We start from the raw sequence: 27,993 nt of genomic DNA, 5'->3' as shown, positions 1-27,993 counted from the left end.
AAGGGAAGTTTTCTATCTAAGCCCCAAGGGTACTTGTGTTCCCAAATACATGGGGATGAGAGGTCCCAAAGATTTTAGTACACTCGAAAATCAAAGAAATACACTTTCTGTAACACTTCATAGAAGTTCTGTCTCACCTTTGAACCAGGAACATCTGTAAAGTTTCACCCACGCTCCAGGCACGGCACGGGCAGCCAGGCAGTCACAACCATGTTACCCTCTGGCTTGGGAAGAACAGGTTCCACTTTGAGGTTGTAAAGCCCTAAGACGGGGTTAAGTCTTGTAATGTCACCAGTGACCAGTCTTAAACTAGAGAGTTGCCTTTATCAATATACAAAGGTATATTTGACTAAGCTCCCAGTATTACATATATTAGCTTTGGTGTTACGTTGTGTGAACTTGACCTCAGCGAAGAAGAATTCATTTCTGTCTTTTACTGACCAATTAGCTACAGAGCTATCACCTTAGTCAAATTTCTAATAAACCAACATTTTGCCTTTTATCAGCTCTCAGGCTCACAGATTCTTTTTGTTAAAACATTGCCTATAATAGTTCATTAATTCAAGTGCATTTTTTTTGTTTACAAAATCAATCAACTTTATAAACATCAGCGAAATACCATCAGTATTAAGGTGAGTTATTAAGGAAGGTTGCTTCAAAATTTCTTGGAAGAAGCCTATAAGAAGTGATGCTACTAGAGGTGCAGTGGACACTTTCTAATTTGCACTGATACAGAGATTGGTGTGGCACGTGTCTATTCTAAACATATGCTGATCCCCTATATACTTGTGACAGGGCTGATTTGTTCCTCCAGAAGAAATAGCTCATGAATAATCCTAAACCATTATGTCTATACCTGTTCTTGATGTTTTTAAGGAGCATTTACAAAATGTTTTCTGGAGCACAGTTCTGGCACTCAGTGACATCACCATCTCCTGACTCACTTGGACCAAACTTGTGCTATGCTAACACCACACCGAGGCACTGTGGACATCAGTTCTGACTTGGTCTTACCCACTTGTTTTGGCAAATAATCTTTATCAGTGGCTAATTGCACTTCTCTTTTACAAATAAGTTTACCATTGTACAGTCTGTATAAGACAAGCAATGAAAAGGATAGAATGAAAAATAACCCATGTAGAAATACAGAGATTTCAGAAGGAAGCTACCTAAGATGTATTTCCTGTTTGTCATTTCTGAACTCATCATCTTAAAAGAAAAGACTTCTAAGTCTTCTTCCAAATACCAAGGCTGGACACATAACATACACACGAATCTATGAAGCTGCAATTAAATCTTGCTTATTTTGACAATCATTAATTTTCTTTTAATCCTTTACTGACAGATGAAGGAAGGAAAATATTTTAATGCCTTTGGAATCATACATTAATTTTACATTCTGTACAGACCCAATTGCTGGGTTTTGTGATTATATTTCCTTCCAAAGACATAACCTTCTACTCTGGCAATTACCACCAGGATAAATGCACTGCAGATGCTCCATGGCACCACACTGGATCTGCCCACCACTGAGAAACCATCAACTTTCCTGCCACAAGACTCCTCTAATTCTGACTTTCTTCTCCTGTTAGGAAACACCTCCCAGAAAAAAAATCTCCTGAACTCACACATTAAATTCTGGAAACTTACTTATTTTTGCCATGCGGCAATTATTTACTGTATATACAGCTGGCTTCAAACTGAGATGTCTTCTAAAAATTTTTATTTTGGTTTGCACAGGTCTTATATAGCCATTAAAAAGGAAGTCATATGAGCTGGCTCTTACTTGTGTAGTGATAAAAAGAAACAAAAATAAAAATTCACAAGAACTATACAAGACAAACTGTATTATACAACTTGTAGAAAAAGCTTATTCTCCATACTATTAACAATAGACTGTTATCTGAAGACTTAAAATATCAGCAGTAAAGTGAAACTAGGGAGCTAAAGAAAACCTTCACAAACTTTCCTATTTCCAAACATTTTATCTGAATTTATCAAAACCTCTAACTTCAAACACATAATTTCAGAGGTTTATGCTGACCAGACAGTAACGAAGGGAGTTAATCAAATATAAACCTTCTGCAACTGTCTTGTCAAACCAGGTAATGATGTCCTGCCAGCCAAACTCAGAGGGAACATGTGAAACAAATACAAAAGTAAACAGGCCTTAAGCTGCCCAAGGGAAAGTCAGCAAGATGGCAATTTCAATCATTTGGAATAATACTAAAGCAGCCTTAGGCTTTTCTCAGAATGGAAACATGTCACTGTTACTGCAATATTTCAACAAATCAGACTGCAAAAGAAAGGAACACTTATGTAATCGCAGCCGTGGAACAGTGCCTTACTCAAGGGTGAGGTGGAAAATAATTAAGAGGAAATTCCCTTTTTGTGAGTAATTGTAATTGTACCTAAATGACAAAGACAAACAATGTTTCCTTAGCAATTTTGAGGAGTGAAAAAGTCAAACTGAGGCACAGATTCCTTTAGTTTTGATAGAGGCGGCTTTGGAACGATGACGATAAAGTTCTATCAAATAAAACTATGAACACAAGATATGTTCCTATGATATTTACCAAATGTTAGTAGAAGTTACACTCGGAGCTACAAACAAAGCAACAAGTACTTCAAGAACAATTCTGCTGAAAAGTTTCATTAAGATGAATGGGCTGTCATATCATTTAACTGAGAAATCAAAAAATATTTCAAATATTTAGGGAACTTACCTAATCAGTAAACTTTCAGTATGTGTCTAGTCATGTAGCCATCTTTTAGTCAATCATCAGAAAATCAAAGGCAAATTGGCATGACTCAACCCAAACTTTAATACCGCATGATTGTGTCGTGTAAGCTTGTTTTGTGCGAGGGCTGCTGTGGTTTTAGCAGAGAGATTAACGACCGGACCTAAGCTGGCCTCCAAACCTTGCCCTGCTGATGCCTCAAGCCCTTTGAAGTCTGACCATCATACCTGGCAAAACAACAGTGGGAACTAGGCTGGTGTCAGATCTAATCAAGTTTCCTGCCTCAGCATAGCTAACTATGGGGTACACTAATTGGCCCAATTGCGGATTATACCTTTTGCTACAGATTCAAGACAATAATTTAGTCAAATGATGGTTTTTATCTCCTTCTAATTAAGATTCCAAAGTGGGAAGAAATAGGATTAGACAGGCTAACTTCAAAATTGTGTCCTTTAAAGTGGTATGCACATAAGATAGATCTCTGATAATATTGCATATAATAATGTATTGCTAGTAACTAAAGTGTGAAGATTTGGGAAAGCTTGATATAGCTACTGCACCTCTTACCCTAAACACGTAAGTTTTCCTGGAAAGGGTCTACCTCATAATTTACAAATGAAAAATGAACTCTCATAAATATTCATTGAAAAACATTTTTATGCTGAATTTTAAAAAAACCTGTTCAGAATACATTTCAGTCAGTCTTATTTTGATGAAGAAGATACAAGAAAAACTGAAACAGTTAAATGATTCTGTAGACTAGTCCCTCCCACAAAACTGCAATCTAATAAAATGGATTTGACATTTAAGGTTTTTTACTGATGAGGGTCAATCCATAAAGAGTTATTTAACTGGTGAGCAATCCAGAGATGAGAAAATCTATGTCCCATGCCCTTTAAATGGTAAAAAAAAGAATGGTCTAAAGATGAAATAGTTTTTTGGAGAAATTTTGCCATAAATCACAGGTTGTGTATTTCTCACTTTTCTTATGTAATTTGATTTTAAAGGGTCATTTCAAGTAGAGGTGAATATTTTTACCCTAAATTGTGTATATAACTAAGCATATGCTTTCCAAAAACTTGCACATAGTCAAAATATATTTTAATTAAGCTGCATACTAAAGAAGTCCTAAACTTTGCTGTACTTTGCATAAGGCACAGTTGTTTGTAATGCACAGAACCAAAGCTGACTGCTGACTCATCACATTCTAACTGCAGAAACCCATTTTAGAAGATTGTATTCACATCCATTCTTAATTCAATTTTCCCTTGCTCCCATTTTCTTATTGACCTCATTGCTCTCGTCAGCCTGGCTGCAGTCTGCCTCCCCTAATAGTATGAGGAAGAAAAACATACATATTATAGATTAGTGAAATGTGTACAGGAAGATCACAGTAAGACAGTGATCTGACATGTTCAAAGAGGGCTAGTTTGTGTCAGTTCAGCTTACAGAAAGCATATCTCTAACAAAACCTGAAGTTATTCAGAAGGGGCTGCAGCTGAGCAATGAAGGGGGAAATCATACAAGTGGGTCATCTATGCATGTCCAGGGCAACAGGTTGTTTCAAGAGTTCCACTGCACCTCTGCGTCCAATGCTTCTCCTCCACAGCTAACTCAACTTTTTGCAGAGCCTTCTGCTAAGGGTTTTTTCTGTGTGTGTGTGTTTGTTTGTTTTTTTTTTTTTTTCTCCAAATTACATTACAAATTAGAATCCCAAACACAACTAAGAGAAAAAAATTATATTCTGAGTCAGGATTCACAGTGAGGAACCCCCCCCCAGTTATTCTAATTCACAGATATAATAAATGAGAATTTACTATGCTGTGAAATGAGGGTGCACGCTTTTCTGTGCTTCTGAAAACAGTAAGAACATTTGTATTTTAAAACCAAACACAGACTATTAAGTTTTTTGTTTCTAATGTACTGCCCACAAGCAGTTGTTAAAATGGTTTAATACCTCACAATGCCTGGTTTCACTAACCACATTCCCTGGAAAGTGGGAAAGTTATAAAGGAATGTCTCTGGGACAAAAGGCCTCCTTTACGTATTTGCCTTTAAGTGGCTTCTGAAGAGGATACCTCTAGTTGAGAAACTTCTAGCACTCATGCAGAGATGACCTGCATGAAGAACTGGCTGCCTGATTAACTATTAACTACTCTCAATAGGATTAGATAATTAAAGACATTGATGACCATTAATTAGGAGGAGGGCACCTTAATTTGTCACTTGATAGGGCCCTTTCAATGATTTATAGGTTAGGGCTACTTGCAATTGTGAAAGGGAGGGGGCAGTGAAGAGAGAGAACCCTTAAGTTACCTTATCAAGTGGCCAGCTAAAAAGGGCAGAGGGTCAAATAAGGGCCAAAGTGGTCACTTAAGGGTGAAGTCCCAAACACCAAAGCTGTGCCAAGCCACATTGACCATCATTTGGTGATGGAGTAAAAAATATGCTAATTTATTGGTGGCAATTCTCTCTTTTTATGGTTTCAAGCAGTTAAGACAAGTGGCCTGCTTAAGAGCTTTTCATTTGAAAAGAGATTAAACAAAATGGTTTGTCAGGGATGCCTGGCTATTTTATGTCTTTGTTAAAAAAAAAATTCACCCAGACTGTACCAATGACTATCACATCACCCTGAAAGCCATCTTCCATCTCTAAGCACTACTTGGTTAATAAATACATCGGCTCTAATTGCTTAATAGTGCTATGTTCATTTGCTCTTTAGCAAGATTAAAATGAAATACATCTTTTGTATTACTGCCTTCTATCAAGACTGTCTGCATAAAGGTCACAGAAAAAAGTTTAAATTTAGTAGGAAATTTACTTAAGGACATTAGTGTAAATGATACTGTGTTTAAAATGACATAAAAGAGCGAAAGGTGATTTCAGTAATGCAAAGAAAATGGTTTCTGAATACTGATAAGGACACTTATCCCTCATACCACACACAATTTTAGGCAGCATTATACATTAAAATCCCTCTACTGGGGTAATAACATGTAGCTACTTTCCCACCCACTAACACAAGTAAGAGCAAGTCATTAACATTTAATTAAACATGCTCCTGACATCCTTAGAAACATGTCACGCTTTGTTATTGAAGGTTGTGGCCTACTTTCTATGTACATTTTAAACCAAAATAAACTATTTATAACAGACCGATTTAGTGCAGCAAAGGAGACATTTTTAATTAGAATGCATATCACAATATTTTATAAACCAGTTCTGAACAGCAAAACCAGAATGAAATGAATTTACAACATCTGATGCATATTGTATGTATGTCACAAAACGAAACATAAGAGATGGGATTAGCTCCACCTTTTGGGTTCTAAATAGTGAAACAAAACTGTTTTTCTTACCTCAATGGTGAACAGCTTCCTTTTTAATCTAAAAGCCAGGTCCTTCGTGTCTGACACATCACAGATCAAGCTATTAAGCCGAGGAATCTGATGTACATGAACCAAACCTTGTGGAAAGAAAGAGCAAAGAAGGGAGAAAAAAAATTAAGAAAACGCTGTCATCTAGATGCATAAATTAGTCTTACTGCAGAATTCTGTATATTTACACACAGTCATCCTCCCCTTTTTAAACTGGAGCTTACTACCAGGAGCAATGAAGCAAACGGTGCGATTATACTCAAGTAATCAAGCAGAATAAGATAAACAGAAATCCTTGTGCGAGGAAAACTAATTGCACTTTGGTACAGAAGTACAGATGTAAAGAGGGATCTTAATACTTGTCAAAACTACAGCTGGTTTGTGTGTGATTTTCTCTTGTATTTACAGTAAGCAAATATGGCTATCACCTTGCATGCTGCCCACGGCACCACCGAGTGATCTTTATTTTATTAAATGCACCAGTAAGCAGCTAGCAAAACAAGGCTTATGGGTTACTGATAACCACTGAAGCTCTAATGAGAAGTACTTTGTTTTGCACCCTGAAAATGACTTCTAGAAAGTTTCTGGAAAATACTGATTTAGATCATGTTTTCCAATAAATTTTAACCCCTGTGTGATCCTAGGAGAAAGACCTTTTTTTTGCATGCAGGAGGCTTATATAGCTGCTTAGATGTTTTTAACAGTACTAGATGCACTGCAAGCTCTGCATTCTGTCAGCTGCAACTCAAGCTGATTTTTTCTGACAAGGACGCTGGATGGTTTTTGTGCAGCCTAATATAGTTTCTGAACAACCTAAGGGTGATTTTCTACATCTGAAAACCAGGAAAATTCTACAGGGCTTCTCAATTACTGGCCTATATTTGCTATTCATAAAGCCAGCGTCTAAATGGAAATACTGAACATTTAGAAAAAGCATCTGATGTGAAAACAGCAGCTGTAAGAAAAACCCCAAACACTATAAATCTAATTTAAAAATAAGGCAGGGGCTTCTTCATGGTTTTATCTATTTTTTTTTAAAGGAAGAAAGTTTCTTAAAATTGAAATACTTTTAAAAGCATAATTCTCATTGGGACTAATTACAAATTTTCAATAATATTAGAAAAATATTTTGACACTTTGAAACCTTCTATCCCTTCCTCCAATCTGGTGACATATAAGAATTATTTGTTTAGCTTTTGACGTAAAAATAGAATTGTTATATATAGGAACAGCAGGTATAACACAGGACTGCTTACATACAGTATTCTAAAAATTTTATGTAAGGATCATCTATACCATTCTTTTGTTATCGATTTTTCCAACCACATAAATCTGCAGGCAGCTTAATAAAATTATTAATTCAGGATTTATTAAATAATGCAATAATGTAATAAAATTTCCCCTCAGTACTGCCAAGATCTTCCAATAGCTGCAGTAAATAAATAATCTTAAAAATATTCTTCATAAAACAAAATAATGAAGTTAAAACTGCTAAAAGTATCTATTTTTAGAATGTTAAATTAAGGTTTATAAACCTCAAAAGCTATGTATATTGGCATATAATTTTTATCAAGTAGTACCCAAAATGATTTAGCATACATTTTTATAGAAAACCAGGAAATAACTGCTAAAACACACATTGTCTTAAAGGATCTCCTAAGTACTGAGAAAAGGAGTATCAAAGTGACAGAATTATGTTAGCATAAACAAATGCCCCATCATGATTATACAGTTGGAAAAATAATTAGGCAAATTATTCCAGCTTTTGTTCACGGTTTCTTTTTCATTCACCTTTTTTCAGATAATGAAATGTGCACTATTTTCATAACCAAAAAGATTTTTCTCTGATTTAGTAATTACAGCCTGCATACACACAGTGGTTTCTATATGTTCTGCTTGGAAAAATACTGCCACATTCTTACATGTTTACAGCAGGTTTTGGATAAGCAGTTTACTTTCAGCTAAAGGTTTCCATGGAACTACAGTAGTATCACAATAATACTAGCTGTAATTTATGCACACCCGGAGCACTGCTCTGGATTAGCTAAAACTGTTTGTTATTCACTGCTTTGGCTATGCATAACTTCTAATCTAATCTTTTAAAATTTAAATAGTTCTGCTGCAGTGGTGAACAAAATATTTGGGAAACAGAATGCAAGATTAAACACCATTACACATTTTGAAGATAAATCACTTGAAAGGCTACATGAGTTTTTACCCAAATTAGTTTCATATTTTACACATATCCACATACATTTCTTTAAATGTGTTGTGCTGTAACTTACAGCTGAAAAACAGAACATTATTTTTAGATAAAATTTATATAGCACATCATTTAGCAGTTTATTCTTGTTAATATAATATATGTTTTCCATGTTCTCTATTTAAAACTTGGCAGATCAAAAGTATTGATTTCATGACAAGTTCAGCTCGCTGGTCAGATGATTGCCAAGCCTCCTCTGCATGTGAATTCCCCAAAGCCTGCCTGTTGAGATGTACGTCTGACTGAGCCGTGCCTCAGTAATATGGCTTGACAACATGCAAGGAGTTGCCATGTTTCCTTTGCAGCCTTAATGCACTTTACTGAAAATTTTCCTAACTCAAGAAGGGTTAGCAAGGAGAAACATTTAGGAGGTATATTCCAAAATGAAATCAAATGCTACTTTATAGCAGATGCCCTATTGGAGGGTAAGCCGCTAAGTGCCCTAGAAACACTCAGGGCAGACTTTGTGCATTGCTAAAGTTGGAACTTACCCTGGTAATCCTTGTATAATGGATTGGTTTCTCTCTCAGAGCCAATAAATGATTCAAGACCAACTACCATATCTGACAAGTTTGTTACACGTTCCATAATTGCTTTATTCTGTAAGACATGGAAACAAAATACACATCCTATGTGATGAAAAAGGTAATTAACGTTCATAGAGTACGCCTTGGTCTTCTCAATGACAAACTGGAGGAAAAATAGGTCATCGATACTTAGAAATAACCTTAGTGGGCTTTTTTTCTTTAAAAAAAAAAAGACTTGAAATTTCTGTCTGAAGAAAACAAACACTTGACAAGAAGAAACAATAAAAGGCCTAACTGAGGACTAAATTCTTACTAAATCTTCGTAACATAAGCATTTGCTCACATCAGAGACATCTACAAGCTATGTAGCCGTTAAGCACCTCTCATTGACTTCTCCTATGAGCCAGATGCCCAGCTTTTGTTTGTTTTCTAAAAATCTTGGGGTTTAATACACTTTGGCATATCACCTCTAATATTTTGAGCAAGCACAATGCACAAGATTATTCGTTTTGGTCATCAGTCAAACAACATGGAAACTCTTTGTCCAGTATTTTTCTTTCCAGAAGTTCCTCTCTACACAACATCTGAATCTAAAGCTTCAAGCTGCATTACCAGTTCTCAATATATTTGTGATTTGTAAGTGATGCCTTAAGTCTTATGCAACAATGCACTGCCACATGCCTTAAATAAGCTGTTTCCCGCATAGTTTTCTTTACTTAATTTTATATAGCAGAAACCAACAAAGGTCACAACAGAGATCTTCAGATGTAACTCAGGATAAAATGTTCTTAAATGATTTGATGATGGCAGTATTTAATGAGAAAAAAAAAAAAAAGACGACAAATGTGTGCTAAAAAGCAAAATATTTCTTTAAGATGAGTAGTTATCTTAAAAGTGCTTGGACAGCTGCTTGATGGCTGTAGGTGCTATACCTATAATATCTTCAGGGGTATGAAGACCAGTTACTTCAAAATAACTATTCCAAGTATGAATAATTTGCTCTGCAGCTCCAAGTTACAGTTTTGCAGTTTTTAATAATTTTAAAGCATTTTGTACATTCTGCACTTCTCATAAACTCTATGACTGACACTTATTATGAAAGGTCAACTTAATCACTTGTAAACTAGTTTATAATAAAAATTTATAAAGTTATTTGGAGCAGAGAGAAGGGAAGCATCCCTAGATATGTTAGAAAAGTCTACGCATTGTACTGACCTACACGTTTACTATAATGGTGATCAATAAACCAATTGGTCTCATGAACCCACATTCCAGTAACAGTGTTGTTTCCTAGCCACAGAGAAAGAAGCCTACAAAGCTGACATGAAAGGTGAACATTTTTTACTCCCATCAAAGAATAATCTGAATTTGTTTTTTTGACTGCTGGATAAAGTAAGGTGGGGTCTGTCCTGCACAGCCAAATCTGCTCAGGATACAGGGTCTAAATCCACCAATCCCATGGTACCTTTATACCCCCTCCCTTGCCCACCTTATGAGCCAGATGGCATTAAATCCTGGGGACTGGTCTCTTTTCAAAGCCTCTACTTGTGCACAGGCCAAAATTATCCATCCCCATGGAATCAGGGAACTTCTATTTTACTCACAAAGTTCAATGATGGATAATGATCAAACAGTGCTTTACTACAGACTTCCCCTTCTGAGCAATAACATAGGTGATCTGAGGTAAAAGAACACCACCTACATATCAATCCCTAAACTTCATTATTATATTCACCCCCGAAATATTAAAGCCGACTTGCAAATTATATCCTCTTCTAAGAAGACAGAGACAGGTTATTGTATTTTAATTGAAACTTTGTTCACATTATTCTACAGGGGCACGCATGTAAGGAACATAAACCTGAAGCAGGCAGTGACCTCTGTAAGCACACAGACCAGAAATTACTGTATTTTGCCAGTTTTCAGAAGGCTGCTGGAAGTTATTTGTATAAGCAAGAAATACAAAATTGTTAAGTAAATAAATGAGCACTGAGTATTTCTGGAAGCTAACCTATTGGTATAGAAAAAATATTCTATCATTTGAATATCATTTGCTGACCATCGTTTTTGCTTGCTGGTTTTGATAACAATGGGTTACAGAAACTGTGGATGGAAAAACGCTTCATCATTGGCAAGGTATCCTCACCATGAACAGTCCTGCAAATCACAAGAGTAACATCTTCTCTATTTTGTCGTAGTTCTCAAAAGATTAAAGTGAGGGACAGCAATTAAATATTTGCCTAATGATACATACTTCAATATATTTGCTTCAGCTCTTCTGAACAGGTTTCCTTTCTTAAATTGTAGTCTGTTTGCCCACATTGATATTGGTTTTGTTTTTAAGATGTGTCAAAATATTCTCCTGGCTTAATGCAGTGTATCTTGGGAAGTATTTTGCACAGTGACTCTCCATACCAAACAGACATTTGCTTATGTGGCATTGTTGCCACAGATCTGTATCTATCATGTATTTTCTAGTTTGCAGTGTTCAGCACATTAATGTCCAATCAAAGCTGACGTCAGCACACAGATAGTTGTGATGTATGGCATACTGACATAAACACACAAATCATGTTGCCCCATCTGGGCCTGAAAATTTAACAGAGCTCCAGATCTTCCTCCAGCCCCACACAAATCTACCTCCTGCTTCTGGCACAAACTTGGCAGCTCTGGAGGTGAGCCAGGACATGGTTAGGAGGGAAGCCAGGAATGGGGAGATTGAGAGAAAGAGTTTGTTGGCAGCTAGAAGAGGTATTGTTTTAAATTACGCTAAAAAATAAAAAAAAAAAACCACCAAACCCAACCCAGTTCTGGAAAGTTTTCAGTCTTGCTAGATGTACTGCAGTTTTTCTAAATTAGTTAGTTCAGCCAAAATATAATTATTCTAACAACATGGTAGCAACCCTGTTGTGCAGGCTGGGCTGGGCATCCATTCTATATCTTACTTTGTGCTCATTGTTTTAGACAGACATTTTATTTTAAGTGCAAACTTGCAATATTTGGGCTCAACCAAAGTGTACTTTCAAAACAGTGTCTCAAGAAAATCCACGTAGCTAGTCAGATATGTAAATGGGAACTATACGGATGTGTTTAATCAGCTTTTTGGAAGAGCAATTATGGAAAAAGAATGCTTTGTCCTAGTGATTTATTTGCAGAATCTACATAGCTTTGAGTAATTATTTGTACGTGTTTAAAAATACTTATTTACAAATAAAGCAGTTCAAAATGTGTCATTTTCTGTGTCTGAGTATAAAGCACAGTATTCTACCAGCACAAATATATGAATAGCCTGTATGCTCAAACTTACAGACTGAAATTAATACTGTGTTTCTACTGGATTGAGTTCTTAATGTACCACAACTTTATCATTACTACTATTAATCAAATCAATCTTGGTTCATCTGGATTCCATATTAGGAAAAAAATCTGTCTTTTCTACTCTGCTCTTATTTCTAGTTCTTCCCTGATTTCCTGTCAAAATTTTTCTAACACCCAAAAATATGTCCTCCCATTTTTGTTTTGTCAGTTTCTAAAGAAATTAAAAACCTCACAAAATGTACATAAGAAAAATAATTAAATTCTCACTCCTTGTGCTGCATTAGGTAAAGAAAAGTCAAAGAATGGAAAATTTTCTTAGAATGGCTTCAACATTTCTACACGGTACATAGAAACAATCTCAAATTTTTGAAGGAAAACAAAATACTCATACTGAAGATCTACAGTGATACTAGCACCTGTATAAATACATTAAGCTCCTGAATCACATGGGTTTTGTGTATTTGCATTTGTATTCTGATTAATTCATTAATATAATTTTAATACTGATTTATATATTGAATTGAAAGGACACTATTTTAAGACTATGTTTCTTTTCAAGGAGGCATTAGGCCTATATTTTGGTGGATGGCTGTACTTGACTTCTGTATCTTTACCTTCTGGTAATCTAATCCCATCACTGATTTTAATTTCAAACTTTTAGTTAAGAGTTAATACATTGAATCCTAAAAAGGTTTTCATCACCTATGAAACTACTTAAAAACAACTGCTAGCACTGGGATGAAGCCCTGTTTAGATGGTGTGTTGCATGCATTCCATATGACAGCACAGACTTTAAAGGGGAATTCAGATACTGCCACTAAGTCCAGGTAGAACTGTTGTAGGCAACAATTTCTGTTGTTACCCACAGGTGAGTCCAGTAATCCTGACACTTCATTTGAAAAAGGTTCTCAACAATAAACAGCAAGAAAGCGAGTTCATATGTATGTAAAACGTTCATAGTAATACGAACCCTATGAACTTAAAGTAAATTTTAGTGCATGAATTTTCAAAACGGCACAAAAATTAGTTGTGCCTTTTTTTGTTTCTGTTACATTCTGTAATAAAGCTGAAGTAAGATTAGTACTATAGTGTGGGCAGCCACATTGGACTACAATGAAACACTGCTGGATGTTTGATAGATGGAATAAGTTTGATAGATCATCACACAATGATGAGGTAATTACTTCACAAAATACAAATATTTACCACTTGTCATTACTACTTAATCTCCAAAGTATTTTAAAGTGAAAAGATAAATTATTAAGAAACATCCCTTAAATATTTATTAGCATTTGTTAATAATTACTGCTCAGAAAATCACAGAATTACCCATACATTTTAGTTTGGTAAAGAAAGTTAGGTGTCAGGCCCTTGTGCTAGTTTTACAGAGATACAGTTTGTGCACCTTTTCATTACTCACAAACCCTGAAAATAAAAGATTAATAACTGCTCTGCCAAAAAGTATTAGATCAGTCATTAAGAAAAACTGTAAAGTATCAAATTCTGTACTTATTCTGACTCCAAGTTGATGAGTGCTGTTGTTCTTAGTGCTTGCACATGTCAAATCTACTAACGGAACTTTGACTCTTGGTTCCAAATGAATGTACACTCAGCTCACTGGAATATTAGAGGAGCTACAGTACATTAACAAATTTTGGGATGTAAAAGCCTGTATCATTATCACAAGAAAACTGAATACAAGTGGTATGTCTTTGCTGGAAGACAGATATCCTAGAAATATACTTCAAGGATTTTCTACAAACTGTGATGCCTTTAGTGATGAGAAATTCACATTTGGGGATTTTGACTACAATAGAACTTAAGTATAAATGTTTGTTCATATGCCTGAAATCACAGAAGTATTGAGTTCAGTTTTTTGTGTATATGTACAATGTATTACACAGGCTAATTCCAAGCAATGAATAGTATCTTTGAATAATTTTATCCAAGTTACAGAAGCAAAGAAAGGACACATAACAGAGAGATGAGGAGGTAATTAGATGCAACGTACTTGTAAAAATGGGAAGGGAATAACAAAGCATCTGTTGGCCAATATGTTACACGACGTATTAATTCCAGATTTTGGTTGTTCTTTTAAAGTTGCTTTTAATAATGTTTGTCCTGATAGACTATATAAACTCAAGAGTCTTTAAAACGTGTAACTAGGTAGAACTAGTATTTTTTGTTTCTTAAAAATTCACAACATTTGAGTTATGGGTCCCTAGTCTTACATATACACCACTGTCACTGATATGGGAACTCTGCAATGTTACTACCAAATATACCAGATGAAGGTGGATGCCACAGTAGCCAATGAAAAAACTTCTGGATGAATTTTCAGGAAAAAAAAAATCAGCCAGGAAATAAAAACTAAATATCACACTAAAAAAAAATATCTTTGGCTCTTCAGTGAAAATAGGTGGCCTGGATTTCCCAATTACTTGAGCTAGAAATGCCAGCAAACCTTGGCACCCTACAAAATAGAAAGTATGTCTGTTTTGCCATCGGAGGAAAGACCTAAAGGCCAACAGTAAGATGAGTGATGAATCAACAGAGATAAAACAAGCAAGTCAATAAGAGTTGGTGCTGAGGCACACAAAACCAGAAGTGAGAACAAAGACTATGGAGTTTAAAACAAACTTTCCATCTGTTGATCTCCAAGTGCTTTACAAAAGACAGGCAAGTGCTGCATTCCTCATTTACAAGTCATGTAACAAGCACAAAGATGACATGTGAGTTGTCCAAAGTCACAAGCCACTCAAGAGTGGGAATGGAACTCAGCCTTTTGTTGGAGCCCTGTCTACATGCCCCTGTTTGAAGCTTGGTTTGGGAAGCTGTATCTATGGCTTTAGGGTACCAGGAAAGTATTTGGTGGTATCATGAAGATGATGTGGAAGTCAAAGCCCAGAAAGATGTGTGCTGAAAATCCCATTATTATCTGGCTGAAAGAGGTGACAGATGTACAAGGTATTAAAAGGTGACATTTTTTTGAGCTGAATCCCTGCTCAGGGCTTTTCTCTTCTGACTATTCCCTTAGCATTCAGTAGCTGAAAGCAAAGGCTGCATGTGACTAGGAATGGCTCAGAGGTACAGGGCTCTTGCATGAGTCCTGCTGCAGTGGGTAGATGAAATAAGCTTGATTGAGCCCTTCTTCAGTTATGGGTGAGAAGCTGGGAAGAAATTAGTACAAGATCTGGGCTGAGATGAGCTCAGCATCTCCCCTGAACACTATCCAGTCCTTATTAATGAGATTGTCTCACCATTATAAAAGCATATACATGGAAAACTGTATATTATTATTTGTCGTTAATTTGTTTAAATGATCATTTCATTTTTGTGACGATTTGTTCACAAAATTGAACACATAAAATATTCAATGCTACAAGTAGACTGAAAGAATGAGAGTCATATTATAAAAGAGCCATAACACACCTACTGAATTGAATATATTTGAGAACAACTGGCTTAGCTAAAATCCTCTGACTCCATTGGGAATTATTAATTATAAGGAAAAGGTTTAAGAGTTCATTTTGTTGCCATTTTGACTGAAAAAAAAAAATCATTGCTGTTTGCTTACCAATTCAGAAGAGCTAACTATTGCTGCAACTATAATTCTTAAACAGTGAATCCCATTTTATTCACAGGTGACCAAAAATATCCTCCACTATTATGTCAATCAATAGTACAAAAGTACTAAAAGGAACATCTGATTGATCTTGGTAATCAAATGGCAAGATTCTGAAATATAAAATCATTAAAAAACCGAATCCCTTATTCAGTATAAAATTATAGGCTGTCATCAGGAGCAGGCTGGCAAAGCTAGGTCCAGATGGGAAACTGGCTGGGCAATAAGAAGAGGTAGGGTGGAAATGATGGGTAGGCTGGAAACGATGTGAACCTAAGGAAAGACATGACTGCTCCCTCTGCTGGCAAGGTCCTCACCTGCTTTAATTTTTAACTAATGAGTAGGCATTTCTTTAATTATTTAGCATCAAGCCAATAAATAATGCAGAATGTTCCTTCCTCAGTCTGTTGCTGTGTGTTTGCACATTTTTGAACTTATGGTGCCCTATTTCACTAGAGTAATTTGCCATAGAATTAAGGCTCTGATGGATAGCTAATGGTAGTAAAACTGGCTTTATATTTTAATAGTTCATAAAATGAAGGGTAAGATTAAGCTATTTAACCTTAAAAATATCCTGTTTTACAATGTATACATATTTTTGTATTTAATTTACATATTTTATAATATTACGATAAATTGCTTGTCATATTGTACTGTAACAAGAACCTTTCTATGTAGCAGTAAGATACTATGAAATGAAACATTCTGCAACACAAACATACTAAATTACACATCATCCCAAAAAAGTGTCATTCTTCCAGGAACAAAATTCATGACCAGAGGATTCAGCAATAATGTTTGTATTAAAACTTAATTAAAGGATGAAGATAAGTAGTTCATTACTTGATTTCTGATATAAATTAATAGCTGTAGTAAGAACATTTAGAAAAAATCTGTTCTAGGATTTTGGCCTACAACCAGAAGCTCCCAGAACAGGAGGGATCAGCTTTTTTTGCCCACTGTTCTCATCTGAATCCTGGCTGAAAAGCTACTCCAGCTCCCAGCTTTCCAGAAGGCTCCATCCCAGGAATCCTCGCCTGCCATTTGGTTTGCTGATTTTAATCTCACAGGACTTTCTTACAGTGGCTCAACTATGCTGAACTGGCACTTGCTCCTAGAAGTGAGTTATTATTAAACTTGTAGGTCAATTGTGGCACTAACAACTCTTTGGAAGCTTTCAGCCACGGTGTACAATTTGCTGGTCTAATTAAATATTAATTCTAAGTGTTACATTCTGTGGCTAAGAGCTTTTATTTTCCATCATCAGTCTGGAAGAGAAAGAGGTTACAAGGCTAATTTAATCTCTTTTTTTTTTTCCCCCTTAGCATTAAAGCTTAACTACACAGGCACAAAAACATCATTAAAGATGCAGTATTCCTTTTTATTATGATTATATTGTAATTAATAGAGCAGGTCTAAACAAAAAGATGTAAAATTAGATTTAGAAATTTCAAGGTTTTTAAACAACACCACAAGTTCACATAAAAATGTTTCTAGGCAAACACTGCACAGAAATTCAATATTCAGTTATTTGAAAATCTTTTAAGATGGGAATTACATATACAATAATTTAAATATAAAATGCTTTTACACAGACTTATGTTCTTTTTTCCAAAATAAAAGAAAAAACAGATAAACCCCATATTTAATGCTAAATTCATAGGGCATTTTTTTTCAAGAGCTCGTACTTATATGTATGCAAAAAAAAAGTACTGCTTCAGAAAAACAACACTATCTTTCATTTTCTATCAGTATTACTTGCTTAAAGCAGATAGTTACTCTGTCTTGCATTATTTAAAGACACTCTTCTAATCTTTAGTTATCAGTGTCCAAATGGGCTCAATACATGAGGCTCTTTCCTTCTGCTTCCATAACAGTTGTGTCCATGTCTGGACACTGGGCATTATATTAACTACTTAGTCCAGTAGCCAAAAGATTCCATATGCTTGAACAGATGACTATCTCCATACTGTGATCGGATATTTAACTGTTTAGGTTTAATATTGCAGTTGAAAGATTCTGTTCTAAATCTTACCTAATTTTTTAAAGTTTTCACAGGGGTATTTTCAGATTACACACACAAAACAAAAATAAAATTGCAATGTTGTTTATACTCATTAACTTTTGAAGTTTAACATACTCATTTTGGAAAAGTGATTTTTTTTCATTAAAAGTGTGTTGATGAGATGGTGATAAGGATGTGTATATAGTGTCCTTCTAACAAGTGAAATTTATTAGAAAGAGAAGGCTGATTTAGGCATGCAGTTTTAACATACAATGTTCACCATAATATACCTAAGTCAGTTAAAAGACAATTAACATGTAGGTACAAAAATAAGCTCCAAGTGTATATTAGATTTGTTTTTGAAAGGCATAGTTGTTACCAGATCAGAAGTTGTAGAGGTAGAATACAGCCTGTTGGCAACCATAAATTTATTTTAGGAAACAGCAAAGTATTTCTATTTTTCCTGTAATATGATTAGCAAATACTATCAATAACAATAGAAATTGAAAACATAATTACTTACTGTAATTTAAATTTTGAATTATACATTGTTCTGAGCTTCCTATTTGATCTTAATTTTAAGGATGCTTTTATGAATGTCTAGCAGATCCAAACCTGAATATTCACATCTGAAAACTAAGTGGATACCTGTCATAAACTCACGACTCTCAATATGTCTTTTGTATGGTTGTTAAACTGTATTTATCACACACAAAAAAAGGTAACATTAAAAGGCAAGGTAAAGGTAACATTAAAAACCCCCAACAGATAAAATGTGAAGACCATTTCATCTTCATATTTTCTATTTTGAAGAGAATTTTGAAAGCTGGCTTAACTATGATACAGAATCTGCATGACATTTGATCTCAATACAAATTAGTGTGCAGTGGCTATCCCCTCAAATACATTTGAAGATTATTCATCTTTTCTTACTTGTGAACTCGGAAGTTAGTTTTAAGGCAGACAATCATTCTTAGCTCTTGTCATAGGGATAAAGATTTCAAACTATGAGAAATTCACACGCTCTAGGTGTTCACATCTTATAATCCTGCCTTAGCAGTGGACTCTAGAGCACTCTATGTCTTGACTTTGAGTTTAGCTGCTAAACTACTCAGTGTGAACACAAAAGGCTATGGTTGTGAAGAGGTTTGTTTCTGAATTTTTCTACGCTGAAACATACAGTAACTTACACACTTCAGTGAATTCAAAGCATCAGAACATTAATATTGTAGGAAATTAATTTTTTAACATACTGGACGAAATAATGAAAATACCTTGCTAAACAGAACTTCAGACTCTGAGGACAGGTTCTGTAACAAGACTTATTCATACTGACTTTTCATTAGTCAATTAATTTCCCTTGGTACATGCTGACTAATATGGTTGTTAGTCCTTACCAGTAATACATCTTCAAGCTGAAAATAAAGGAAGGCTTTAATAAAAGTGTTATGCTTTCTCCCAAAGAATATAATAACGTACTCAAAAACAAATATTACTTCAGGGATATAAAATTGAGAAGAACAGGAACAGAATTATGAACAATATTTTGTATTTCTGGGGTAAGATGTTTTTGGATTTATTGATGATTTCTAGTAATTAAAGAAAAAGAAGAAAATACAATATGAAAATATTTTAACTTCTCATTTAGGTCTTTTGCAAGTATAAAACAGTGACATTAAAGTCCTTTATGTCACACCCTGTAGCACAGAAAGTTATTTTTTTTAAAAAATTAGGTACTAAACCACACAGATTATCAAGATACAGAAAAAGAGTCTTTACTTGTTTGTATAATATTCCTTAAATTTGGAAAGTGTAACAATAAATGAAACGCCTCTTCAGTCTCCCTCCTTGATCAATGCTAGATTTAAAACGTGGCAGTAATTCTCCCTTTTCAAATGCACCATCTGATTTCATAGGCAGAATTCATTTTCAAGAAGCCGTAGAATGACTTGAAAAATAACCTTCCATCAACTATTTTAATCATACTCATAAGTATCTCAATATTTATTACCTGACAGACAGTGTAAGATAAGAGTATGTTCAATCAGTACAAAATATCAATCAAGTAAAACTTGTCACGCATCATCTGAATAAATTTCATAAATGGATAAGTTTTTAGTGTCATTTTATTGAAATCCTCCTTCAGAATAATCTATTCTTATTTTTGTGTTTGAGAAAAGAGAATTTTCTTTTTTCTTCATACACTGTTTGCACAAGGAGCGTTGTCAATAAAGTACAAAATCTGTGTTTTTAGTGGACTACAATATCTTTAAATTATTAAAAAAACCCCTCTGTATGCAAGCATTCTTTTGGGTAAAATTGTACTTTTTACCATAATACAGAAGACTGTGAAGACATCCAGTGTCCCCTCAAACTGAGTGAATAAGCATCAGCTTTGGATAAATGCGATTCAAAGTTATTAAATCAAAGACAATGAATAGCTGAAATAATGAAAGAGCCACGTTGGTGGATGTGTACCACAGAGGGGGAAGCATCAAGAACAAAATCACCGTTTAATATTTCATACTCAAAGAGACAAATCAGACATTAGAATGTAGGAAAGTGAACAAACTGTAACAGCATGAATGTGTTACATTTACAGTAACAAAGTAAAATAGCACTAAAAAAGTGTGACTGTTTGAAGGTAGATCAAGGAGGCGGCACGAGAAAAATTATAAAACAATCAGAATACAGAAATGATAAAATAGGAAGCCTCACCTCATTGTCTCAGCAGCCAAGAAAGAAGATAAAATTTATGAAAACTAAAGGCAAATTAAACTTTTGGACAAAGGAAGAAACCAGGTGGATTTAATTTGTGGAATGCACTGTCACAGTGCAGCATGTGAAGTGTTTGGCAAAATATATAGAAGAAGCCAGTCTCAAAGTATATGTGTATGTATATATATGCATTATTTGTACACCACGTATTAAAAATATACCTGGGTTGGAAAGACATTGTCTCTGTTGAAAATCAGTACTACCAATTGTGAGTTTTATTCCTTCTTCACTAGAGTAATTGGTACTGGGGGCTGATAAGAGACAAGATGTGGTACAAGTCACTACTAAGAATCTTTTTTTTCCAAGACAAAGCAGGTGCAAATGGAACTACTTTTCTGTACATGTTATGCAGACAAAACCTTGATTAAAATGTGATTTTGAACTTATATTTACCTTCATGGAAATGACTCATGTAAAGAATTTACTTGTAGATCACCTAATTAATACAGTTGGGAAGGCTAAAGATAACATAGAAAATACAGTAACAGTAGTTCTGGGAATAAATGTGGAATTCACTACATCTTGAGAAAAACAGTGAGCATTTTCTATGCCTTCAGTGACTTTCAGATTGAGCATATGCTAGAACCCACTCTGATCAAATTAAATACAAATACAGAAATGCACTTGGAAAAAAAAAAAAATCCCCTCTCATTCTCTTGGAAAGATATTTTCTTTACTTTTTCAATCCAGCAAGAAACCTCAGCAACAGAATGGTGACTAGCTGGGTTGTGAGAATGTGAGCAGCTGCTGTTATTATAACTAAAGGTCTGTCTACGGCTTGAGCCTGAGAGACCACATGTTCGGCTGTCCTCTCATCTTGCCATCCTCACCAATTAACTATTAACATGGAGGGCTGTACACATGCTCTCAGGGGCTCTTTAACAGGCTTCTTGGAGAGTGGAACAACTACACAGCAGGGCTCTGGGAACTGAGTAATGTGGGGTATAAGGAACCCTCAGCAGCTTTGCTCCTCCTAATGACAGTTTTCTCCATAGTTTAGTGCTTAAAGAAGGATACATGAAATTTAACAATTTAAAAAAAAAATGCTCTCATTTGTTTAAGGCTGCTAAGTAATGATTCTGGAAATAACATTCCTTCTTATGTTTTTTTTTTTTTTTTTTTTTTTTTTTTTTTTTTTTTTTTTTTTTTTTTTTTTTTTTTTTTTTTAAATTCAGAATATTCTAGCATTTAACCTTAAACCAATTCTTTAAAAAATAAAAAAAATCCGTTATTTAAAAAATGAGATATAAACTTCAGTCCCAACTCCATGGGAATTATTTATACAGATTTATAAATACAAAGCCAAAATCAACTTCCCCGGTAAGTTTGCAACAAAAAAAACCCCACATCCTTCAGTTTGTTTCTTAAGAGTTGCTTTTGGACTTCTTCTCTAAAATAGGATCATACCTTTTATTGACATAATACATAAAAAAGAGTGCAATGAAATTAATTTTATGACCTAATTATGGACAGGTACTTCCACTGTGTAAAATGAAGGATACCAGTTTTGCATTCATAAATTCTATTCATTCCATTAAATTTTACTGTCAATCTTTTTCAAGGGAAACTGTCACCTAATGTTTAAAAACAACTATGTAAGGAGATGGAGGTTTCCACTACAAAAGGAATCAATATTCATATACTTTTGATTGCAAAGGTAAAAAAAGAAAATCAAGTTTCTTTATTTTCAAAGCAGTAAGTACATCTGGTATCCAGATAAATAATATTATCAGGTATTGAAGCACCTTTACAAATTCAACACAGAAATGAGAGCTGTGTACTTACCTAAGACAGGATTTAACCTAACGATAAACCCATCTACCATGAAAACATTTTGCATAATATGAGGTGTCATCCACTATTTTTTTACTATAACCAAATCAAATTAATATCTAAAATTATAGGTTCTCTGTTCATTGTGAATAATAATTTTGCTTCTGTAAGTTACATTACCACTTGCAGAAAAAAAGCACATCTACATGTTTCCCTTTGCTAAGAGTCCATTTCCAGAGGATACATTTATGTCTCCATACATTCTCAGGAAAGGTGCTGTTAGCAGCTTCTGATATTACAGTTGGAAAAATTATTCTGATACCATAAATGTTTGCTCCTGTCCCAGCACAAGGGGATATTAAAGTAAACTTGCATCTTTCAATTCCTGGCTTTAAAAACAAGATCACACATCATCATTCAGCATGACAGATAAAGACAGTGCACTGAAATGTCTTGTACTGAAACACTAAACAGTGTTCTGAATGCAGTGGAGGGGATGTTGTAAAAAATGAAATGAAAAAAAAGAGATTACTAGCAGGATTCTCTTTGCTTTCTTTTTGAAATGTGGATAGTTTTTAAAAAAAAAAAAAACACTAAGACCCACCTAAGGCATAATTGTATCCAAGACCATTTGATGCTTTGGTTTTTGATCATTTTGTAGCATGACTGTCCCACAAAAGTACAGAAACACTACAGTGAAGTTGTGTTTTAACTCTGCCATTTGAACAAAAGGAGTTCTCAAAATGTCCACTGCATTTATTTTCTTACCATAATCTTTGACTTTTTGCTAAGGGATGTGTCAGCTATGAAATACAGCAATGACAGCACTCCTACCTGGATTAGGTGAGCAGGCACTGTGACGATGCAGGCTGACAAAGATTTTCTGAGGAGGCCACGGAGAACATAGAGAAATTTGGTAAGGCTATGAATGTCTTCAGGAGTGTCACTGCTACAAATGTCATCACCCCACAACATGGAACCCAGACTCTGAATTCCTATTCGCAAAATATTCTTTTGTTTTTTCTATGGGAAAAAAAAAAAGCCACTTGTTATTTTTTAAACATTAAGAGGCAAATGTCATGGATCTAAAAATTTTGAAAAAAAAATAGAATTCATATTCATAATAATTACATAGTTTACATAATCATAGCTTAATCTCAGATGACCTTATAAAAATTACAAATAGAATGTCATTTTTTTGCTGACTGGATATCACGTATGTCAGATAAGCAAGTACAAGTGTAAGAGGCAGCATGGAAATACCAAAACCTGCTAATCTGCATTTTTTAACCAGCAAAACATAAGTATATTCTCACACAAAACCAAACAATACTATGATTTTTCACGTCCTTTCCTCCAACACTGCCTTAAAAAACATGTAAAAGAATCTTATCTCCCAGCTATAAAGTGGTCTGCTGGAGGGCCTGAGAGTAATCACACACCACTCTTCCCCCTGGTCTCAGCTTTCCGCTGTGTTACTTTCCTAGTCTGACTATTGTGACTGTTTCCCTCAGTTTGACTTTTTCCAACATTTCTGCATGAACGGGTTGGTGGCCTACCTCACTGACACAAGGCCCTTTCACTACTTCAGAAATCTCTTTAAGTATCATCTACATTCCTGTCAAGTCCTTCCCAACTAATGAAGGAAGGTTTACCCACAGCTATGGAGAAATAGAGTCTGATGGAGGCATCAGCAGATTGTCTCTTAAGGACCACACATTCCTGAAAGTCCTTGACATGAGTGTCTCTGGATCTGCTTTAGTTAGCTGCTGGGTACTAGCATCTAAGCTGTTTTGACATGTAAAATCCTGAACAGCCTAGTGTGCTACCTACCTAAAGACTGTTGGCTGCCCTACAGTATGCTGGCAGAAGAGCATCCAACAAAGGCAGTGGCCAAAATAAAGCCCCTTTTTTAAAGGGACAGATTATGAAGCCAGAGTTATAATTTGTTTATGCAAAGTAAAATGTCATCTTGCATGATGACAAATCTCATTTCTGCTTATTTGATGTGACCTTTCCTGGTGATCTTTGAGAAAGATTTTAGGTATATTTGCTATCATCAGCTGAGAAAGAGACAATAAGCACCCTTGTTGAAAGACTTCCTCTACAAAGTGATCAAAGATACATCTCTAGAGTTCAGGATTCATATTTAAAGGCCATTTAAAAAAAAAAAAAAAGAAAGAAAAAAAAGCTAAGTAAAAGCTTCTAGCTACTTTACATTACAGCAAAAAGCTTTGGTAAACTGTAGATATTCACTTCCACCAGCTGGAATAAACAGTAACTATCAAGGACAAAACATTGCACAGCTGCTCTGGAAATCCAGAGATGTTTTGACAACACAAGAGGCTACTCTTATAAATACTTCCTTCTCCACATTGGGTTGACAGAGCCTGAGCTGTGAAACACAGTTAGTACCACATGGTTCTGCTTTTATCCAGTCCTCATGGCTTACACAGCGAGTGGATCTGCCAATTCCCTTACAATCTTTGTGAAAGGACTACGTGTTTTAACTCTGGTAGATTCATTAGTCTCAGGCTTTGCAGGCTTTTAGTCTTTACTTATGTAAAGTTAACTTTTTACACTACTGTATGAAGATCAGGATAGTAGTACAGGATAATACGACACAATCTGCAAGATCTTTGTTAGGCTCCGATGTTCAGAGTTTTAAATGAACAGGAAAAATAGAAGATAAACTAATATTTTTTACTGACTTCTAATCAAAGAAGATTCATGCATTTCTTGATGTCTGTTTAAGCAATAGTACAAAACTACTTTATCCAGATACAACAGATACCAACTATGCAGAGAAGTGTTCTTGTGTTTCAAAATTCCAGAGCAAACATACACAGAACCTAAAGAACCTTTTTAATGAGGAGAATGTTTTTTCTTATGAAGAACAACCATAAGGACAACATACAAAGAGAGAAAAAACTGTCAGAATATCAGTTCTCTTATAGGATAAGGGATGACAGATGCTTGTTTCACAATATTAAATCACAAAAGCTGTAAAAGATAAAGCAATTCCAACACTAGATAATATCAGATGTATTTATTTTGGCCAGTAACAGCATTTCTACCAGTATAATTGTCAGGCTCACAAGGCCCTGACAAACATCTTATTCCATAACTAAAATACAAGAAAAGCATAAATCTAATACCCTACAACAACAGGCCTGCAGTAAGGAGCAGGATAGCACTTTTTTTAGATATACCACTAGATCTTTTACAGTCTCATTCGTTTGGGATTAGGAGTTATTTTTTTTTTTTTAGGTTTTGTTTGTTTGTTTGTTTGTTTGTTTGTTTTTACCTTTTTAATGCAATTTTTGTGACACTGTTTGCTTTGGCAGCAAGAATTCTGATTATGAAGAATCAAAAAACCCAACTCCAAGAAAACAAAAAAACAACCCTCCCTCCCTTTATTGCACTGAAAGTCACCCAAATTGAGCTCCAAAGCATACAAAAGAATTATTAAGGAAATATAGTTGCTTATGAGACTTCTGTTGTCAAAAACCCCAAAATATTCTGAAACAAACAAGTGCTACTCTGTATGACTTAAAACCGTGCTCAGTATTTAAAGAATTCATACTTAATGATTACCAGCAAAGATTACCAGGAGGTATTAGAAGGGATGTAAAAGTGATGCTCGTAGTTCTGAGTCATTCAGGCCCTGAATATCTTGGCAAAGACGTTCCAGTCAGTGCAGAGAAACAGGTAATTGCTTTAGATGAAGTCAATCAAACTTTTCTTTAGCCAAATACCTTAAACAGGAATTTGTGTTCTAAGGCCCACCAAGCCATGGAGGACTTTCAAGAAATATTAAACCATGATGGCAAACAGCAGATGGTCCTATAAAACTGATGTTATCTAAACATAGCAGGTCCTGGATATACCTGTACATTTTATGAGAGGTCTACTAAAGCTCTGATGGTAGTGCTCTCTGATTCTCCTGATGGTGTCAAGCTTCTGTCAGCTGGGGTGAGTCACATTCTGCTCACTTTTCTCCAGAACCCTCTTCAAATACTAACCACTCAGGTTAAACTGTTCCTTTGAAAAGGAAATGAAAAATCTAGAGATTTTGGAAGAATTACACTTCACAGTATGAAAAATGAAGCATTCATGGCATCAGCTTCTGTCATTCACAGACAGTGATGAATGGATCTGCTTAGAGTCAGCATGTAAATCTTTTCAAAGTTCAGTACCTCCCTGATACATTTTGGCCCTCTCAGTTTTCTCTGAACTCTATGAAAGCCACTGCCAATGGGACCCACTCAAAAGGGAGGGGATTATTTGCGTGGGAATAGCATAAATGCACAAATATGTAGGTCCTTAGTCTTCACATCTGGCTACTTAAAAAGTACATCTGAAGGCTCAGTAAAAAGAAGGGGATATGAAGAAGCAGAAAGGTGAATTCTCATAGGTTTGTAAGATATAAGATCCAAGGTATATTCTATGTAACTAGATGCCACTCTGGACTTATCTTAAGACATGTGTATTATATACTGCTTCTAAATACACAAAATTTGCATGTACAAAGAATTATGATGCATGGGGAAAAGAGGCATTTTAAAGGAAAGTAACAGAAGCTGCTCCAGGAAATCATATGCATTATCTTTCCTGAAAAAGAGACAACTACACAAGTGCTACTGGCTCTCTAGATGGAAAAACTGCACGGAAAAAGAACTTTTGTTCTAACGTTTAAAGCTTCACCTCAGAAAGTCATTTGTCATTTAGCAAATATATACTTTTAAGTTCACCCAAGTTAAAGTTCCAGTTTTTCTTTATTGACACTAGTAAGGCATGTTGAAACAATGAACAAATACAGACAGTAACTACCCATGATGTTTAATTCTTCCTTTCCTGCAAGCAAAAAACCCCAAAATATTAGCTCTGATCAATGTTCTTTTCCTTTATATGTAAAAAATAAACAATGAATATACAAAGAAAGCTAAGAAACACAGCCTGATCTGTCCAGCAGGAGGTTGTTTGCTGGCTGAAGGCTGGCAGGGTGTTTGTTCCACTCAGTGCTGCTCTTGCAGGCAGCGAGCTCCCGGGCTTCCAGCTGCCCTGCCACGGGCGGGAGGAGCCTCTCTGCGGTGCCCAGCGGTGGGGTGACATCCTGTTGCCATGGCGACCCCTGCGCGTGGGGAGAGCCGCCCGCCAGGGACCAGTCACTTCCCCAGACTGGCACCGCCACCAAAGGGAAGGCAAGCTCTCCATAAGCCTCAGCAGGGACTGAACACTGAGCACAAATAACCTAAATTTACACGCAAGTGTTATGTGCAGGTGGTTTCTAAAAAATACCGTAGACACTAAAACATCCATTGCAACACTATCTTCCCCACAAAAATGATTTCTAAGACTGTGTACTATTCCAAGTTGACTATCTTGTACAATATTCTTTGAGGCTCTCCAGCATCTATACCAATTAACCTCTTCCGCAGCAACATTTCTATTGTAAAACAATAAAGATAATTACCTACCAATTAAGTATCAGTATATTTAAGTTATTATTTTATTGCCATCAACTCCAAAGGACTCCCATATTATTAAATATGACAAAGAATAATAGAATCATAGAATCCTTTA

At 35.3% G+C, this 27,993-nt stretch overlaps 1 protein-coding gene across 1 annotated transcript in view; it reads right to left on the bottom strand.

Moving 5' to 3' along the window:
* Positions 1-27,661, bottom strand: part of ELP4 (elongator acetyltransferase complex subunit 4) — a gene marked incomplete at its 5' end in the record, with an annotated part of 93,170 nt that extends 65,509 nt beyond the window's left edge. The window contains 4 exons of the mRNA XM_008944311.1: positions 6,101-6,207; positions 8,873-8,981; positions 23,242-23,430; positions 27,362-27,661. Coding sequence (XP_008942559.1) covers positions 6,101-6,207; positions 8,873-8,981; positions 23,242-23,430; positions 27,362-27,661 — 705 coding nt within the window. The remainder of the gene's footprint in view (positions 1-6,100; positions 6,208-8,872; positions 8,982-23,241; positions 23,431-27,361) is intronic.
* Between the last annotated feature and the right edge of the window lie 332 nt (positions 27,662-27,993).

The sequence above is a fragment of the Merops nubicus genome, unplaced genomic scaffold (genome assembly GCF_000691845.1).
Source record: "Merops nubicus isolate BGI_N331 unplaced genomic scaffold, ASM69184v1 scaffold11877, whole genome shotgun sequence".
Taxonomy (NCBI): domain Eukaryota; kingdom Metazoa; phylum Chordata; class Aves; order Coraciiformes; family Meropidae; genus Merops; species Merops nubicus.
Note: the sequence above shows the minus strand (reverse complement) of the source record. Positions and strands in the feature narration are given on the sequence as shown.